Genomic DNA, 19890 nt, shown 5'->3' on the forward strand with positions numbered 1-19890 from the left:
CACAGGTTTAAGGTGAGGGGATAAGATTTAAAAGGGACCTCAGGGGCAAGATTTTCATGCAGTGGCGATGCGTGTATGGAATGAGCTGCCAGAGGAAGTGGTGCAAACTGGTACAGTTATAACATTTAAAAAGGTGTCTGGATGGGTATATGAATAGGAAAGGTTTAGATGGATATCGGCCAAATGCTGGCAAATAGGACTAAATTTATTGAGGAAATCCGGTCTGTATGGACAAGATGGAACGAAGGGTCTGTTCCATGCTGTATATCTCTATGACTTGTGGCTTAATTCTCCTGCAATCCATCTTTGCCAATCCCAGATCTGTCAAGGACTAAAAGAAAATTTGGGGAACAGTAGCTGGTAGGTTGAGTATATAACGAACTTGCTGAAATTTATTGACTTCGGGGTGAACTGTTCTCCTCCTTCACTGATGATATCAAGCAGACTGAATGAACCACAAACATTCAGTTAAATAGCTGACAATGCTTGGATAATAAGAGATTAAAGTAAGTACTAAGAGATGAAAGAAAATTAAGTTTATCTACAAAATGGATCATTGGGTAATACACTTGTTTCTGCTTTGTGACAGTGCTAACCATCAGTCAGACGGATTGTCCAGCAAAGAAAATTCCAGAAAAAATTTACAGCAACCAACTTTACACAAACATTTTCATTTTCCTCAGAGGATTCTGTAATTTTGAACACTTGTCTCAAAGCAATGAAGGCAAGGTTATTGAATATTTTTTAAAAAGTGGAGGAGATAAGATTCTTTTTGGCCAAGGGAATCAAAACTTATTCGGGAGAGAGGGGAATATGGAACCTGAAACATTAAAGAGCAACCATAATGTCACTGAACGGCAGAGCCAGCTCAAGGAGTTCAATGGTCTACTCAGCCATAGAGATATACAGCACGGAAACAGACCCTTTGTTCCAACACATCTATGCTGACCAGATATCCTAAACTGATCAAGTGGCATTTAACAGCATTTGACCCACATCCCTCTAAACTCTTTCTATTCATGTATCCATCCAGATACCCTTTAAATGACATAATTGTACCTGCCTCCACCACTTCCTTTGGCAGCTTGTTCCATACAGGCATCACCCTGTGGATGAAAAAGGTGCCCATCAGGTCCATTTTAAATGTTTTTCTCCCCTCTTTAAACCTATGCTCCCTTTGGACTCCCCTAGCCTGGGGAAAAGACCTTGACCATTCACTTTATCAATGCCCCTCAGGATTTTATGAACCTCTATAAAGGTGACCCCTCAGCATCCGAGGCTCCAGAGGAAAAAATTCTCTACCTATTCAGCCTCTCTCCAAAGCGCTACTTCATCTTCTAAATTTGTGAGCTAGTGTGTTTTTTTTTCTGAAAAAAAAACCTGAATATGCATTTGCTAAAAGGTCAAAATAACAGATTTTACTATTTCCATTCCTTTGATCTAATGTAGATTTACATCTGCAATTTCTCAGAGGTCGTACTCTCAGTTTCATGAAGCTGTGTCAAATAGAAAAAAATAACATTTCATGGGGAGGGGAGCTGTCACAACAGGGAAATGCCCCAAGCTCTCCTCACGTGTCCATCTCCTTTCCGGCTAAGGACAATTAATAATCAGGAAGCCTCAAAGAGTCACAAGGCATGATGAAAATTACCACAAAGAATGTATTACAATTTATTTAAGAAACAAGGGGAAAAAAAAATATTCCTACTGACCTATAAATTCTACTGATTTGTCAAGCCAAGGCAATATCTTCTCACAAAAGCTGTCATTGACTGGAACACGTAGAAAGTGACTCTCTGGGATAAAGTCAGGTTTTGGGCACGTGTTACTTGCATTGAGTACATAGCCGATATCAATCTGTTGCATTAGCTCCTATATTTGAAGCAAAACAGAAAAAAAACACAAATATTATTAAATGCTATTCAGTGCAGTTCAAATTATATGACTATCTCAAACTGGAGCTTTGCTTGGTTTAATTCTAATTGTGATCCGTATTGTCTTATTTCAAAACACTGAGCTCCATTTTAACTTCCTAAAAATGGGTGTGCTTTGAATCATTCTTGCTCCATTTATTTCCTTTTTGTGATACATTTCATGGCACAAATACACAAGTGGTAAAACATCACTTTAATAAGTCAATTACTTAATAAAAATCAAAGGTTTGTGTACACTAGCAGCCACACTCATTACCTTGTTCAATACATCTCGTTGGCAACCAAGGTAAAGGTGAGGAAGAATGCGAGTTGGGCCAGTGTTGGTGACAGGTAAGCATGGCTGTGAAATGCTTGTTGGTACTAGAGCAGGTTTTCCTTCACAGAGGCCTGAGAAGCTAGATGAAAATGTAACAAATCCACCTATAGAAAACATCAAAAACAGACAAAATGATCAGAGTACAACTGAAAACGCTAGCAATTTAAAAACTGACAAAAGGGAATGATCAACTCTTTGCAAAACAATACACAAAACGCAAAGAGATAAGGAACAGTACTTTCTCTCCCTTCTATTTTGTTTATTACCTGTATCAAGCATGCTCAGTGATTAATACTGCTTTATTCTTTTCGGCTATTCAATAAGTTCGCCAAAACAAACCCAACAACTAGTCCGTGTACAGTACAAAGACTAGAGTTTTTTTTCCACCTTCTATTCACTCACCCCGTGCAGCGCCTTCTGCCTATTGTAGATGATGGACTAAATTCTAGTTCCCAAATCTCCCAATTATAGTTGCCAAAGTGCATGGAACAATTTAGTTTTAGCAAAAACTGCAGATGCTGGAGTCGGAGTCAGAGTCAATATAATGTGGAGCTGGTGGAACACGGCTTGTCAAGCAGCAGAGGAGCAGGAGAGTCGACTCTCCTGTTCCTCTGATACTGTCTGACCTGTTGTGTTCCTCCAGCTCCACACTGTATTGACTGGAGAAATTTAGTGATAAAACTAATTACTGGCTGCATAAATTATCTTTTTAAGCAAAAGAAATAAATTTGTTGGCTGATTTCCCTGTATTAAAGATGATAATTCCAAGAGAGTCTTGTATTCTAGGCTCAGACTCAATCCTCATTTTATTCTGGCTATTCTTTACCTTCTTCCACATAGGCTCCTGGCCACCACTGCAAGTCATACCAAAATGAATCTGATGGCTCACTCATTTCATGGCACAAGGCAAGGAGATTAAAGCAAAAACGCACAATTAACGGTCGCAACCTTTAAAATGATGATTGGTGTATAACTATTGTTTAAAAAGAAAATAGTTAAATTCATATCATATTTTTCATGACCACCAGACATCTCAAAAGTACCTTACAGCCAATGCTTACATTTGGAATATAGTCACTGTTCTTTCGCGAAGACTTGATGTCAGTCAAATCTCATACATGTGCTGAATGCCATTTCACTTTTTTTCAGTTATTGCTTGAAAAAGAAGCATAATATTGTGGAAAGGTGGCAATTCATAAGTCAATAAAATGAATGATTTGACCTTACTGCACCTTAACCTCTTGTAATTATTCTGGCTGCCTATTTAACTGTCCATTTAATAGTGGTCAGAGATTCCTGAATTCATGCAAACTGAGGTCCTTTAATACAGAAGGATGTCAATATGATTTTAACTGCCCCACCCTGGGGCAAATCCACCGAATACAACTGCAGACAGACGGAAAGGACTATTTAAAAGTGAGGTCAGTATGCGGTTCTATTTAGTGGATTCCCAATGGGGTTTTACTGTTTGTCTTGTGAAATCTCGCAGTTTACTACCCTAGGCTCTATTTTTGTTTCATTGCTTTGGATGGAATTATCGCCTCATTACCCCAGATAAGTAGATAAGTCTGTTGGAAGATAGGTGAAAGAGGGTTTTGCGTTAGTAAGAGTAAACCTCGTGCAAAAGTTAAACAGAACTTATTGGATATCTTTGAGAATGTGTACAGCAGGAGGCTGTTCTTCATTAGACAGGTTGCTGCTGATGTTTATAGCTTTCTATTTGTTGACACAGAGCAAAGTGTGCCATTGGCTGTCAAAGGTGCTGTCAACGTTTTGTGAAACTTATTAATGGTATATCACAAACATCTCTCCATTCGCAATACACACTGTATTAAGGCACAAATCATCATTTGTTAGGCCCAACCAGTACTCAACCTTTCCCATGGATGACATTATTCAGTTAATGGTAACTGTCCCAATTACCACAGTAGGATCATAAGATTGTTTTCATTTCAAGTCCACTATTGTGATCCCTTCATCCACCCTGATGTCTGTTAATCTCACTCCCTGTAAAACTACATGGTCTAAACAATGTTATCCGGAAATTAAGGGCAGTATAGCACAATTGCAAATAAAAATAAGCTTAACTGATACCTTGGATTATTGAACAGCACAAGGCACAGACATGTGAAAAGTCTTGTAAGAGCCTCAGACGTACTAATTCTACGTTAAATCGCTATCCTGAATGTGAACAGAATTATGTTAATACAGATTTTTTCCAATTTCTGAACTTCCATCTTGCTTTACACTTGTTGAAAAGATCAGTAACACAAAGGAGTTTAGCACTCGCTGCAACATCCCATAAACAGTTGCTCACCTTTCACAAAATACACTAATTGTATAGTGGTACATGATTATCATTACAATCCTTTAAAAATTCTAAAGTGAAAGCAATCAAATTTGACAGGACACATTTCTCAACTTTCTACCAATTAATATAGTTCTTATTACCGAACGGCCTTCTTGAAAATCACATTCGCGCCCGAGGAATCCGAAGATGATTTCAGTACTGGATGACAGTCAAGCTGTTTGCTAACTTAGCAACACAGAATGAGTCAAAAGAGGTGGTGGCAATTAGATCTAGGTTTGTTCAGTGTCATGTGAAAACTGACTGGGCCTTCAGCTGATATTGCTGAAATGTTCAACGACAGACCTGCGGGGAACGTGGGAAGCAGGAAGAGAAACCATTGTAAATAATACACTGGTTATAATTAGGTAGACTTAAATGGAACTGGGTGAGATGCTGAAGGAGAATGCAGTCATGTCAAAGACTAGAGACAGATCAAGAACAATGAGATATCATTTGCCACTAATCACCAAGCCCAGGAGATGAAGATTGGAGAGAAGAAATTTTGTGATACATTGTGACTCAATTGCAAAAGTACACTGATTCTTGAGCCTCACGGCTCCTAGAGTCACCATAAGTGTTAATAGTTTGATTAAAGTATGCAGAGTGCCCAATTAACCTGCCTGACAGACTCAGGTTTTGGACACAGATTAACAATAATATGAAATACAACCCATGTTCCAAGAATTAATAGAAAAAAAATTGGTCTTATGGGTGGAGGAAATAATTCTGAGGAAATCATTTAAAAGCATTAGTCCACAGCATTTGATGAGATATTCCTTTGCTTCCCATGAACTTCTTTTCTCCAAGTGGAATCTTTCACTTCTTTGCTGGAGGTACTGGGCAATTGGTAATGTAATTATAAAATTTGAGTTACTGGTTAAAGGCAACAGCTAATAGCCAATTAATCTTACCCATCATTTGCTATCTCTCCAGGCTGGAGTTACTTTGCTGCAGACGTAGACACACACCCTGTATCTTTCAGTCTGGAGACCTCTGCCTTTGAATTGTTCACACACAAGCTGTAGAGCTGCCCAAGAACCAGAGTTATCATCAGGCTGATGGCTTCTGGCATCCACAACTGCTCACAATTGCACAGATCAATTCAGCACTCTGCTGCTGACCAAATCTAACACCACACATGCAACCCTGTGCCATGCCAATTTACTTCTCCTCCCTCACAACTTGAACAGACCAGCAGTCCAGACACAACCCACAGCACAATTCACAATAAGTTCCAGTAACTTGTATTTAAAAGTATGGCAGTTCCTTCCACAGTCCTTTATTTTAAAAGTCTTTTTAAATTTAGTTATCAAAAATAAAGTAAAATAAAATTATGCAGTCTTTACCAAACGAATGAACCATACTTTTTTTAAACCAGAATTACAAGTGCAACCATCAACTGTAAGCACTCACTAGCATTTGACTAAAATATCTCAAGTTATAATTTTCAGTGCATCATAAACCTGTCACAACACAGTTCAGGATACATTGTGATTTCAAAACCACTTTGAAGCTAATTCCCAAAAACACTAAGTTTGTCCATTTTCAAAGTCATCATCATTTTCTCTGGTGTTATTTTGATATCACAATTCAATAATTCTGTCATCCCTGCCATGTATTATGGACAGGTAGAGAAATTATGGGATATGTTTTCCTCTTTCTCATTAGTTGTATGCAACAACAACTCTTTATTCACACAAAACCCCAATATGCAAGTATAATCAAAAACTCACATACACATGTAGAAGGATGGATTCCAGAGGACAAAGCATACCACTAGTTTATTAACAGAATACAAGAAGCAAATCACACTCAGATGGAGTCTTTTAAGGTGTACATAGAATAGGTCTGACGGGCTGCCTCTCATAGTTCTCTGAAGATGAATGCAAGTTGGAAATCTCAATCTCTGGATGAAGCTATGGTTGACAAATCTTTGCAGGTAAAAGTGAATTTATTGCCCTCATACTGTCTGAGCTGGATTGGTGTCAGGCAAGGTTCTCTTCTACTGACTGGAGCAATAGTCTCTCTTTGTCCTGTAGGTTCCCAGAGTGACTCATTCCTGTCTGATCCTTGCAGTAGGCAAATAGGTCTAAAGTCAGTTTCGATAATGTGACTGTAAGATCAGTGCTTCCACTGTCCACACAATTAGATGTTAGAAGCCAGTGCTACACAATTGTGGATATTCACACTTGTCTTTGTGGAATGCTGATCTTAGAGATAAAGGCACATCAGACAGGCAGGTTATTGAATTTTAGGTATCATTTACATTTTGTGAACTTTCTAGAAACAGCTTCAGACAGAAGCTGATTTTTTTTTGTAGAAATCAAACAGTAGGCAGTGGATTCTCAGTGGCCATTTAAGCAGTAATTATCCACTTTTGATAGTCACAGTGAATGAAGTTTTTATCTTCAGAATTACGAATGTGGCTCTTTACTGAGCATGACACATGGATAATGCAAATTGTTCATGTTATTTTAGTCATGACCTGCATTTTTTAAAACAAAACCTTTAATTTTGTACCTGTAAAGTTTCAACTCACTCATTTTCCCCAAAATAATTCACACATTCCAACATGATTCACTTATTTTAATGTAAGAGTTTCAAATTTTGTTCCCTTATAGGTATCTTCACTTTCATGCTCTGGACTATTACGCAGATTTCTGGCACCCATAATTGCAAGAACAGATGTTCATTTGCATTTAACAGAAGTAATAACAAAACAGCATGCGTCACAGACTGAAAAAGTGGTTAGTGTAATGCTAATCAAACTACTTCAAATTGGAGCTAATGCATTTTGGAGCAGTTTGTAATTATCTGTTAATAAGTAAAAACATTTTTATATTAAAAGCACAGTCAGCACGTGGTCCACCCTTTATTGGTTACGTGCATTAATCAAAATGGGCCCAAATTTCATGGAACTGGCAACATTTCAGATCCATGAAAAATCAAGGCTAAGCCTATTTTAAGATTTCATATTTTAGAAGCATTGCACTAAGACTGTTCTCCTAAAATTCTTAATAGGTGGAGCAGGAAGCCAGTAAATTCTATTTAGCTCCTTCACTATATTCCCTTCATTCAACAATTCCTCTTCACTGAAACTGCTTGCATTTATACAGAGTCATTAATGTATGAATTATGTCTCTTCAGCAATTTAGTAGGAGCAACCAAATGGAGTATTCTATTCTATATGGTATTGAATGTCAAGCATTTTTGATGCTGCACTCATCCAGAAGAGCATTAAGTTATTGGCATGACGAGTGTCAAGAAGATGAAGGTGGGAGTGATAAATCATTTGTTGGAGATACTCAGTTTTTTGTCCTTTTCTTGCAACTGCCATGTTAGGCCAGTTAAAAACAGAAGGGTACAAGCAGCTTGAAAAGGAATAGACCATTTAGCTCTCTGAGCTCATTTTACTATTCAAAAGCAGGCATAGCTGGGGCCCATGCGGGTGCTTTCCGGAGAGACCACTCTCTCCGTGACTCCCTTGTTCGCTCCACACTGCCCTCCAACCCCACCACACCCGGCACCTTCCCCTGCAACCGCAGGAAATGCTACACTTGTCCCCACACCTCCTCCCTCACCCCCATCCCAGGCCCCAAGATGACATTCCACATTAAGCAGAGGTTCACCTGCACATCTGCCAATGTGGTATACTGCATCCACTGTACCCGGTGCGGCTTCCTCTACATTGGGGAAACCAAGCGGAGGCTTGGGGACCGCTTTGCAGAACACCTCCGCTCAGTTCGCAACAAACAACTGCACCTCCCAGTCGCAAACCATTTCCACTCCCCCTCCTATATGACATGTCCATCATGGGCCTCCTGCACTGCCACAATGATGCCACCCGAAGGTTGCAGGAACAGCAACTCATATTCCGCCTGGGAACCCTGCAGCCCAATGGTATCAATGTGGACTTCACCAGTTTCAAAATCTCCCCTTCCCCCACTGCATCCCTGAACCAGCCCAGTTCATCCCCTCCCCCCACTGCACCACACAACCAGCCCAGCTCTTCCCCCCCACCCACTGCATCCCAAAACCAGTCCAACCTGTCTCTGCCTCCCTAACCGGTTCTTCCTCTCACCCATCCCTTCCTCCCACCCCAAGCCGCACCCCCAGCTACCTACTAACCTCATCCCACCTCCTTGACCTGTCCGTCTTCCCTGGACTGACCTATCCCCTCCCTACCTCCCCACCTACACTCTCTCCACCTATCTTCTTTACTCTCCATCTTCGGTCCGCCTCCCCCTCTCTCCCTATTTATTCCAGTTCCCTCCCCCCATCCCCCTCTCTGATGAAGGGTCTAGGCCCGAAACGTCAGCTTTTGTGCTCCTGAGATGCTGCTTGGCCTGCTGTGTTCATCCAGCCTCACATTTTATTATCTCCCATACATGGATTCCATCTACATTTCTCATTGCCGTGGAAAGGCTGCCAACATTATTCAAGCCCTGATAGTACTCTCTTCCAACCTCTTGTGTCAGACAGAAGAGACAGAAGCTTAAAACACGTGAACCAACAGTTCAAGAACAGCTTCTTCCCTGCTGTTATTAGACTAATGAATAGACCTCTCTAATTTCAAATCTAATGTTGATCTTTTTTCTGAAGGAGGGTCCAGACCCAAAACGTCAGCTTTCCCGCTCCTCTGACGCTGCTTCGCCTGCTGTGTTCATCCAGCTCTCTACCTTGTTACCTCAGATTCTTCAGCATTGGCAGTTCCTACTATTTCTAACATTGATCTTGTTATTGTGCACCTCCTGTGCAGCCACACCCTTGTATATTTCGATCATCTGAACACCATATGATCTGTATGTCCTTATATGCTATGATCTGCCCGTACTGCTCATAAAACAAAAAACTTTTCACTGTATTTGGGTATATGTCACAACAATAAATGAAAATCAAACTAAACCCCTAATTCTGGACTGTTAAGTTAGGGAAACATCCTCCCAGGTTTATCCCTTCAACAGCCCCTAAGAATTTTAGATGCTTCACTGAAAAGGCTTCTCATCATGTTGTACATTGGGGAAAACAGACCAAACCTACATAGACTCCCTTCATTGACAAGATTTTTCCAAAAGTCAAAGCAATGAATTTTTGTTGCCTTCCCACCGAGGTAAGGATTTCCTTTCTTAGGTAAGGACTTGAAATAATACACAATACTCCAAGTTAATCTTGCCAAAGCGCTATACAATTGCGGTATAGCTTCTTTTAGATTATAGAGTGGAATAAACGTTGACAAACTATTTCGTTTATAATGCTTATTGTGCCTTCATATTGACTTTGCCTGTGTTATTATATAAAGTATAACCATGTCCCCTCAGGATACCAGCATTAACCAGTCACCAACTATTTAAAATATTTTTGTTTCTTTCCAAAGTAAGTAGCCTGACATTTCCCATATTCCATTTGCCATCTTCTTGCCAAATCTCCTAATCTGCCTGCATCCCTTTGCAGATCATGTTGTCTTCATTTTACATTATCACCAACAATTATGTTAGCAGCAAACATGGACACGTTAGATTTAGTCTTCTCATTCAAGTTATTGAAATACATTGTAAGTTGTTAGGTCCTAAACACTGATCCTGGAAATCTCATTAGTACAGCTTGCCAACCCAAAAATGACCAATTCATTCCTACTTTCTCTTTTCTTCCCATTAACTGACTCACAAACCATGCTTAATATATTAACTCCAAATCCCATGAGCTGTAATTCTGTACAATAAACTTACAGAACACCTTTTGAAAATAAGTACACCGAATCTCTAAATCTACCTTCTAGTTTAAAATCTCAAAATTCACTAACAGATTTGTCAGACATGGATTTTCCTTTACAGTTCAGCGTTGACTATCTGACCTTTTTAAGATGATCCACGTGCTTAGTTACCACATACCAAAAACAGATCCTAGCATTTCTCCTGCTCTTGATTTCAGGTTAACTGGTCTATAGTTGGCAGTTCTCTCTCTCCCTTCTTCTTTGAATAACAAAATTACATTTTCTCCTTTCTAATCCATTACAACTGATCTGGAATTTAGGGAATTCTGGAAGACCAATGCACTATTACCTCTGTAGTAATCATCTTTAAAAAGATCTAGGATGCAACCCATCAAGTCCAGGAGATTAATCAACTTGAAATCCCATTAATATTTTTAATGTCTCTGCTATTTCTTTATTCACTACAGTTTTCGTTGAAAAGAGAAACATTTTGTTCAAGTTTTCACTCACCATAACAAACTTCAAATGATCATAAAAGACTATTTACAGGACTCATTGGGAAGAAGATCAAATTTACAAACTCAGAACATTTTGAAAAAAACATCAGAGAGCGAGATCTTTATTCCATGCATTTGGAATGGATTCAAATCTGGGTTTCAGGTGGTAAAAAGAAACAAAATCTTTGGAAACATTGTGCCATACATTAGTCTCAGTCTAACATCTTTGAAAGCACTGGTTTCTGGTCACTCCATTTCTGAAATCTGTAGTTACAGAAAGAAGAGAATTGGTGATAATCATACACTAGAGATCTCAGGCCCCAAAAATAATAATTATTCTTGGACAAGAGTCATGAAAAAGTTTTTCCATAAAAGCAAAAGGTTACTTCATCTTCACTTGCCAGATTTTCTGGTTTGAAATCTACAATATATAATGTCTTGAGGGCAGTGATCACAGTCTAAATGTTAAATTGTATATGCAAAATATACCTAAAACACAACTGAACAATATTTTAAAATCTAATCAATAAAGAACCCCATGACTTCAGATAACCTGTCATATTTGGCACAGTAAAGCCAAGCAGGGGCCAATTTACATATTCAACAATTGATCTTGAAGGCTAATAAGTTTTAAAAACTTAACTCAGACTTTGCTGGCAATTGCCCTCATGAGCGTGCTGGTCATCTCTTCCTTGAATACGAGACAACAGTTCACTTGGCCATTTCAGTGGGCAATTAAGAATGAATTATAATTCGGAGTGTGAAGTCGCACACAGACCAGAATGAGCAAGGCTGGCAGATTGCCTGCCCTGAAGGAAACTAATGGAGTAAATGAGTCTGGTTGCACCATAATCACCACTGTTCCACTATTTGTTTCATTGAATTTAAATTCTCCAGCTTCCAAGGTGAAATTTGAACACAGCTCTAGATGTAGTATAACCAATATGCCACAGTCCCTATTGTACCATCTGTGACCATTTCTACATGTAGAACCTGAGTTAGCAGATATTTAGTGATAATGGGGACTGCAGATGCTGGAGAATCCAAGATAATAAAATGTGAGGCTGGATGAACACAGCAGGCCAAGCAGCATCTCAGGAGCACAAAAGCTGACGTTTCGGGCCCAGACCCTTCATCAGAGAGGGGGATGGGGGGAGGGAACTGGAATAAATAGGGAGAGAGGGGGAGGCGGACTGAAGATGGAGAGAAAAGAAGATAGGTGGAGAGGAGAGTATAGGTGGGGAGGTAGGGAGGGGATAGGTCAGTCCAGGGAAGACGGACAGGTCAAGGAGGTGGGATGAGGTTAGTAGGTGGGAGATGGAGGTGCGGCTTGCGGTGGGAGGAAGGGATGGGTGAGAGGAAGAACAGGTTAGGGAGGCAGAGACAAGCTGGACTGGTTTTGGGATGCATGGGTGGAGGAGAAGAGCTGGGCTGGTTGTGTGGTGCAGTGGGGGGAGGGGACGAACTGGGCTGGTTTTGGGATGCGGTGGGGGAAGGGGAGATTTTGAAGCTGGTGAAGTCCACATTGATACCATTGGGCTGCAGGGTTCCCAAGCGGAATATGAGTCGTGGACGCAGAATACCACATTGGCAGATGTGCAGGTGAATCTTGGGGCCTGGGATAGGGGTGAGGGAGGTGGTGTGGGGGCAAGTGTAGCATTTCCACTGTACTCGGTGTGGCTTCCTCTACATTGGGGAAACCAAGCGGAGGCTTGGGGACTGCTTTGCAGAACACCTCCGCTCAGTTCGCAATAAATAACTGCACCTCCCAGTCGCAAACCATTTCCACTCCCCCTCCCATTCTTTAGATGACACGTCCATCATGGGCCTCCTGCGGTGCCACAATGATGCCACCCGAAGGTTGCAGGAACAGCAACTCATTCCGCTGAGGAAGTGCATTCACGTTGCACGTATATTATGGGAGACTAAAACATTTACATTCCTGCTCTTCACTTCACTGTTCTTGTTCTCTCTGTGTCCCAAGTTGCTGACTCAATCCCAAGAACTGATTTCCCCACCTTCGCCAACAAAACTTATCCACCAATAATGCTCTGGGACCCTCCCACTGACAGCAAATCCCTTGGTTTGACTGAAGACTATGAAGCACCTTCGACTTTGAGACATGGCCACTTGGCTGATCCACCTGGAGTGCGTTTGCCAGTTACTCTGCTGGCACATGCTATAGATGAGAGATTGACACTGTATGTTTCTACACAGAAGCTGGACTGTCTTCTTAATTGATCACTGTTGACAACCAAGACAAACTGCCTGGCTTTGTATCTATTCTAAAAAGAAAGTCAAGAAAAAGTACCATAAGGTGCAAAGCATAAAAGACAAGCCCAAACAAGGCATGGATGCTGCGAACATGGAGCATGCATAAAATGAGAGTGAGAATAGAGAGAGTGAGAGTGTGAGAGTGCACTCAGGTACAAAACAGGAGGTGGCTGCCTGTTTCTGCAGCATTGTTCCAGTGAAAGGTGTGCAGCACTGAAGTACAAAGCTGTACTGTAAGTGGACTGCAGATGATGAAACTGGCACAAGGCCCATGGTGCAGTGAAGACATGTTGCCCTGAGATGCCTGTGTTCAGAATTGAGGTGTGGAGAAGCAAGTGGTGAGCTGAAGTTACCAGGTAACCATACTAACTTTCATGTAGGAACTGCTGTCATCTCATTTCTATCTGGCATGTGGGAGATTGGGAAACTGTGTAAATGAGGCAAGATTAACTAATTGCAGTATGTTAATATGTGCTAATATATGTAAATAGGTCTCTCACTGCTCACTGACAAGACCTCATTCGCCATAGAACACTTGGTTGGAAAATGGGGCTTTTTGTTCTTCAAGCTGAGAAGTTCTCTGCTGGGCAGTTCTCTGCTGGGCATCTCAAACGATTTTTCAAATTTCTCATTGGAGCTGGGAGTATTTCACCCCTAGTCTCCAAACATCTAGTTTTAAGACCATGTATAACTAATACTCACTTAACCAAGCTGGCAGAGCATCTGAGGTAGCTTTGGAATTATACTGCAGCATGAGTCACAATCTAGTGATCAGAAAAAGGGGAAAACAGAATTGCAAACAAAACATCTACACACCTCCGAGTTATTAGATGACTTACACAAAGCCCAGAAGGATTGTCTGTATGAACAGCAGTTGTCCCAAAGACAAAGCATTTATTCTGGCGCTATAACAATGTATTTATGTAGGTGGAGCATTTTATGTAATACAATTATTGTAAAAAACTAAGAAAATGAAGAGGACAGAGAAAATAGGGAGTAAGTCTATTGCTACCGTGAATTCCGAGAAAGGAATTATTCAACTCAATTCAGCAAAGCGTCACCACTTCTTTATATCTGTTTGAACATGCTTTTATACATTTACAAGTCTAAATTATGCACTAAGTTAGTCACTTAACAACAGTTCCAGTATATCAGAATAATAGAACTGTATATCCAGATTTGTAATGTTTTAGTAAAAATCTCTAGCCACTAGGAAATCACAATGGGGAACTGCGTACTTATACATACTCAAACTGGCATTTCTGTGATGATAACAGGGGTCATAGCTACAGGTCAAAGTTTGTGCTTCAAACTCACTTTTGGTAAGCTTAGCCCTTCAACCTTATACATTTCTGAATTATGCAGCCACGAAATATATTTCTAAAAATGTTTTTAATAATACTTTACACCCTTACACAATGCAATGTTTCTGCGAAAGTAACAGCAAGATATGGATAATTGATAATTTTTAAAAAATCATTTAGTTGGCTAGCGTTCTCTTCTATCAAATCAATACATAAGAGGGTGCTTTCTTTACAGCAAGGTTTAGGTATATACACATTTAAGTTCCTCCACAAACTAAAAGTGAGTTTCTCTAAAAGCATGTTAGTGACTCTGAACTAAGATTATGGTAGAATTTTCAAGCTAATTAGCTCGCTTTTAGCCTGTTCCCATTCTCCTTACTGAGCTTCCTGAGCTCCCACATTGTTCCCGATCCTTGCTGAGCAGACATATTAAAACATCATTTCCCTGTCGCTCTCCTCTTATCCAGATCCCATTACACTCATCCTCTAAAGATTCCCAGGGAGAGTTTCCACCCTAATGATAACCCACAATAACTCATCATGGTAACAGTATTTACACAGCCTATGTCCATCCCACCACCTCTCTCCCAATACTTCAAATGCAGTTGCAGATCCTCCAACCCCTTGCTACCTTATCTTAACACTCCTCTACAAGCCCTAGTAGAACTATCATATGTCACTTGGCTTCCAAACATCGTAACCTTCCCTCCTGGTAACCCAACTGCCATCATATCTGTTGCTACATTTCTCCAGATTCTTTAACTAACAGCATTCCATCTATCCCATGATTCCAGTCTCAAGGCACCCAACCTCATACCAAGCACAGGCTCAAGGAAATGTAAACAATACAGACACGAGAATGGATTTTGCTCTCTTTTTAGCTTTGCACCTAGAGACAAAAAAAATTAGGAAGATGGCTGCATTTATTCACAATAAAATCAACACTCTTGACTATTACAAAAGGATTATAAAGCATAATTGTACATCTTTGCAAGGAAGATTCATTATAAAAATGCTATCTAGTGTAAATTTTCTGTTCATCATACCACAGATATCATCACAGTGAAATGCAGTTTTCCATGTTTCTTTTTGTTTGATTTTGAATGCAGCAATGTCAATAAATTCAAATATACGGGAAACACTGGAACTACAATGTTAGCTGATTGTGAATTATTTTTTTCAACAAAGTTGGAGTTCTACTCTCTAGCAGTCCTGAACAGTGATTAGCTTGGCCAATTTTGATGTTTTATTTAAACAGAATATATATTGTTTCACATTTGACCATCTAATGTGCACCTCCCTATACATCATTCAGCTCACTGTGAACTGTTACTTTACAGAAAGCCTGTGGTGACAATGAACGAGAGTTAATATTTACTCAGACTTAAAACTTAGTTACAGAAATAAACATTTCAAGCATTCACTTCCTAACACAACCACATTTCAATAAGCATCTCTTTATATGCTCAACTAAAACTCTAGTTAATGTCCACCACCTGCACACAACCAAGCGTAATATACAGGAAGATCCACTGTTAGCAAAATTTAAATATAGAAATTTTACAAAAGTGTCAATTCTTCTCCAAATGTTATTTCCAATTAGATCAAACTATCCCTCTCCAACCTATTTGACTTGTCCAAAGCCTTTGATAAGTTGACCACTCCGCCAACATTTTGCCACCATCATTCAGCTAGGTCAAACTTCAAGAAGCTGCTTCTATTCTTGACTACACAGCCACAGCCAGATAATTGCCAGCAATGGCTGACTACCACCTCTTTCACACCTTGTTATCTCTGGTGTTCCCCCAAGGATCTATCCAGTCTGCTCTTTCTCATCCACACAATGCTTCTCTATGGCACCATCCAAATAAACACGATTCCCACGTACACAGAACTGGATGACCATCAATCTCACCAACACCTCTTTCAACCCCTCCCGTATCCAACAACCAGTCCTGGATAGGCAGAACTTTTTTCACACCTAAACATTACGTAACACCCTTATTCAAAAATGTGAGGGAGACAATAAACAGGTATTTGCAGGCCAGTGACATCTGTCATTAGGAAAATGCTAGAATATACTACAAAGGCTATAATCAAAAAGTATTTAAAAATATATAACAAAATCATGCAGAATCAGCTGGGCTTCTTGAAGTGGAAATCATGCCGTGACAAAATTGTTTGAGTGTTCTCTGAGGTAGTAATAAGCAGGAAAGATAAAGAGGAACCATAGATGTACTATAAAATTTATATTTTCCAGATGTGCTCAATAAGGTACCACACAAAAGAACTCATGGTGTTGGAGATAGTATATTAGCATGGGTAAAGGATTGGGTAACTAATAGAAGGCAGAGAGTTGAGATAAAGGGAACATTTTCAGAGCTGGAAACCTGCAACAGAGGACTTAGTGCTGGGTCCACAATTATTTAAAATACGTATTTATGACTTAGATGACTGAAATGAATGTATTATAGCCAAGCTTGCAGGTGATGTAAAAATAGGTGGGAAGAGAAGTAGTGAGGATGACAGAGTCTGCAGAGAGATATGGACAGGTTGAGCAAGTGGGCAAAAACCTGGCAGATGGAATGTAATATTAGTAAATGTCAGTTTCTGCACTTTGGCAGGAAAAATAGAAGAGTTTAATATTATCTAAAAATCGAGAAGGACTGCAGAAATCTGCAGCACAGAGAGATTTGGGTGGCTTTTTGCCTGAATCACAAAAACATTAGCGAAGTTCAGTGAATAACAGGGAAGGCAAATGGGCTGCTGGCCTTAAATTCAAAAGGGAACGGAGTATAAAAATGGGGAGATCTTACTAAAACTATACAAGACCACAGCTGGAATACTGCAACAAGTTTTGGTCTCTTGAACTCCATAAAGATATACTATCATTGGAGGCAGTCTACAGAATCACTCAGTTGATTCCAGTTATGGCAGGACTTTCATAAAAGTAAAGATCAACTATGTTGGATCCATACTCATGTGAATCACAAGGTCACCTCTCATTCTTCACAACTCCAGTAAGATTCTTATGGGGTTTGACAGAGTAGATGCTGAGCAGTGCCTTTGCTTTACAGGTGACATCCAGGATGATCAGCAATTCATTATTCTGAGATTATACCTATTTAATACAGAGATGAAGGGGATTTTTTTTCCTTTCTCAGAGGTCAGTGAATCTATGGACTTTTGTTTTACTTGTTGTGAATGGCTCATTAAATATTTTCAAGGCTAAGATAGACAGATTTTTGTAAGGGAATCCAGGGATATAGGGGAACGCAGGAAAGTAGAGTTGTGGATTATGAGATCAGCCATAAGCCAACTGAATGACCTATTTTTGCTCCTATGTCTTGTGGTTTAAACATTGACAAAACTGAGGCCTTTATTTTCAACTTTTATCTCAAACCTCACTCCTTGCCCAGACAGACGACTAAGGCTAAACCAGACTGTTTGCAAACTCAGTACCATATTTTACTCCAAAATACTTTCTGATTGCACATCTGCCCCATCATTTAGATGACCCCATCCCATCTGCGAGAGATCCTCACTCATGCCTCCATTACTTCTAGACTTGACTATTTAAACGTACTCCTTGCTGTTCTTGCAAGTTCTACTTTCCCATAAAACTGAGGTTGTGTGCCCATACCCTAATCACTCTAAGTCCCAGTCTCACTGACATGTCCTGGCTCCCAGTTAAGCAGCCAACTAAAAGCAAAATACTGCAGACGCTGAAAATCTAAAATTAAATAGAGAACGTGCTAGCGAGTTTTGAGAAGATTTGTAGCTCAGGTTGAGGTTCTGGATGTGAGTTTGCTCGCTGAGCTGGAAGGTTAGTTTTCAGACATTTCATCACCATTCTAGGTAACATCATCAGTGGGCCTCCGACGAAGCGCTGGTGTTATGTCCCGCTCTCTATTTATCTGTTTAGGTTTCCTTGGGTTGGTGATGTCATTTCCTGTTCTTTTTCTCAGAGGATGGTAGATTGGCTCCAAATCAATGTGTTTGCTGATGGAGTTCCGGTTGGAATGCCATGCTTCTAGGAATTCTCGTGCGTGTCTCTGTTTGGCTTGTCCTAGAATGGATGTGTTGTCCTTCCTCATCTGTATGTAGGGATACGGTGATAGTGGGTCATGTCATTTTGTGGCTAGTTGATGTTCATGTATCCTGGTGGCTAGCTTTCTGCCAGTTTGTCCAATGTAGTGTTTGTCACAGTTCTTCCAAGGTATTTTGTAGATAACGTTTGTTTTGCTTGTTGTCTGTATAGGGTCTTTTAAGTTCATTAGCTGCTGTTTTAGTGTGTTGGTGGGCTACCATGATGCCAAGAGGTCCGAGTAGTCTGGCAGTCATTTCGGAAATGTCTTTGATGTAAGGGAGAGTGGTTATGGTTTCTGGGCCCGTTTTGTCTGTTTGTTTGGGTTTGTTGCTGAGAAATCAGCGGACTATGTTCATAGGGTACCCATTCTTTTTGAATACGCTGTTTTAATTAAAATTGTTTAATTACTTCAAAAATCTGGAGACTTAAACAAGAGACACTTGCAAAAAATGAAACCAGATGGATCCAACACACCACGCTTCTATGGACTACCAAAAATTCACAAACCAGGAGACCCCCTCAGACCCACAGTATTGCCACCTGCAACACCTACCTACAGATTAGCCAAGGAACTACACCAAAGACTAAAACACCTAGTAGAAGACTCCCACCACTCCATTCGCTCCACCCAAGAATTCCTGAACACCAAAGACACCAAGATAGAAGAGGATGAAATAATGGTCTCCTTTGACGTAACTGCCCTGTTCACATCCATCAACATCAAACTGGCCAAAGGAACACTGACTACACTATTAGAAGAACCGAAGACACATACACCAGACACCAGCAACCTCATCAGCAAGGACAACATCATCAAGCTAGTGGACCTATGCCTCACCACCCACTTCACTTTCAATAACAAAACCTACAGACAAACCGACGGAACACCCATGGGATCTCCGATATCAGGGTTCTTAGCAGAGGCAGTAATGCAGAGACTCGAACAAACAGCTCTGCCAATCATCCAAACCAAACTTTGGGTCTGCTACGTGGATGACACCTTTGTCATCACTAAACAATACAAATTAGAGGAAACCTTCAAGACCATCAATAATACCCTTTACTGGCATAACATTCACAAAAGAGGAGGAAAACAACAACAAACTGCCATTCCTAGATATCACAGTAGAGCGAACAGTCAATGGGGAACTTCAAACCAGCGTCTACAGGAAAACAACACATACGGACCAAATACTGAACTACAGGAGCAACCATCCCAACACCCACAAACGAAGCTGCATTAGAACATTATTGCAACGAGCCACCACACACTGCAGCACAGAGGAACTACGGAGAGCAGAAGAAAATCACCTATACAGCGTATTCAGAAAGAATGGGTACCCTATGAACACAGTCCGCCGATTTCTCAGCAACAAACCCAAACAAACAGACAAAACGGGCCCAGAAACCATAAC

At 40.3% G+C, this 19890-nt stretch overlaps 1 protein-coding gene across 3 annotated transcripts in view; it reads right to left on the reverse strand.

Moving 5' to 3' along the window:
* dusp16 (dual specificity phosphatase 16) overlaps positions 1-19890 on the reverse strand; it is a 128278-nt gene that overhangs the window by 15651 nt on the left and 92737 nt on the right. For all 3 annotated transcript variants that reach the window (XM_048548543.2, XM_048548539.2, XM_048548540.2), the window contains 2 exons: positions 2191-2354; positions 1713-1872 (listed from right to left, as the gene is read on the reverse strand). In XM_048548543.2, coding sequence (XP_048404500.2) covers positions 1713-1872; positions 2191-2354 — 324 coding nt within the window. The remainder of the gene's footprint in view (positions 1-1712; positions 1873-2190; positions 2355-19890) is intronic.

The sequence above is a fragment of the Stegostoma tigrinum genome, chromosome 18, assembly GCF_030684315.1.
Source record: "Stegostoma tigrinum isolate sSteTig4 chromosome 18, sSteTig4.hap1, whole genome shotgun sequence".
In the NCBI taxonomy this organism is placed as follows: domain Eukaryota; kingdom Metazoa; phylum Chordata; class Chondrichthyes; order Orectolobiformes; family Stegostomatidae; genus Stegostoma; species Stegostoma tigrinum.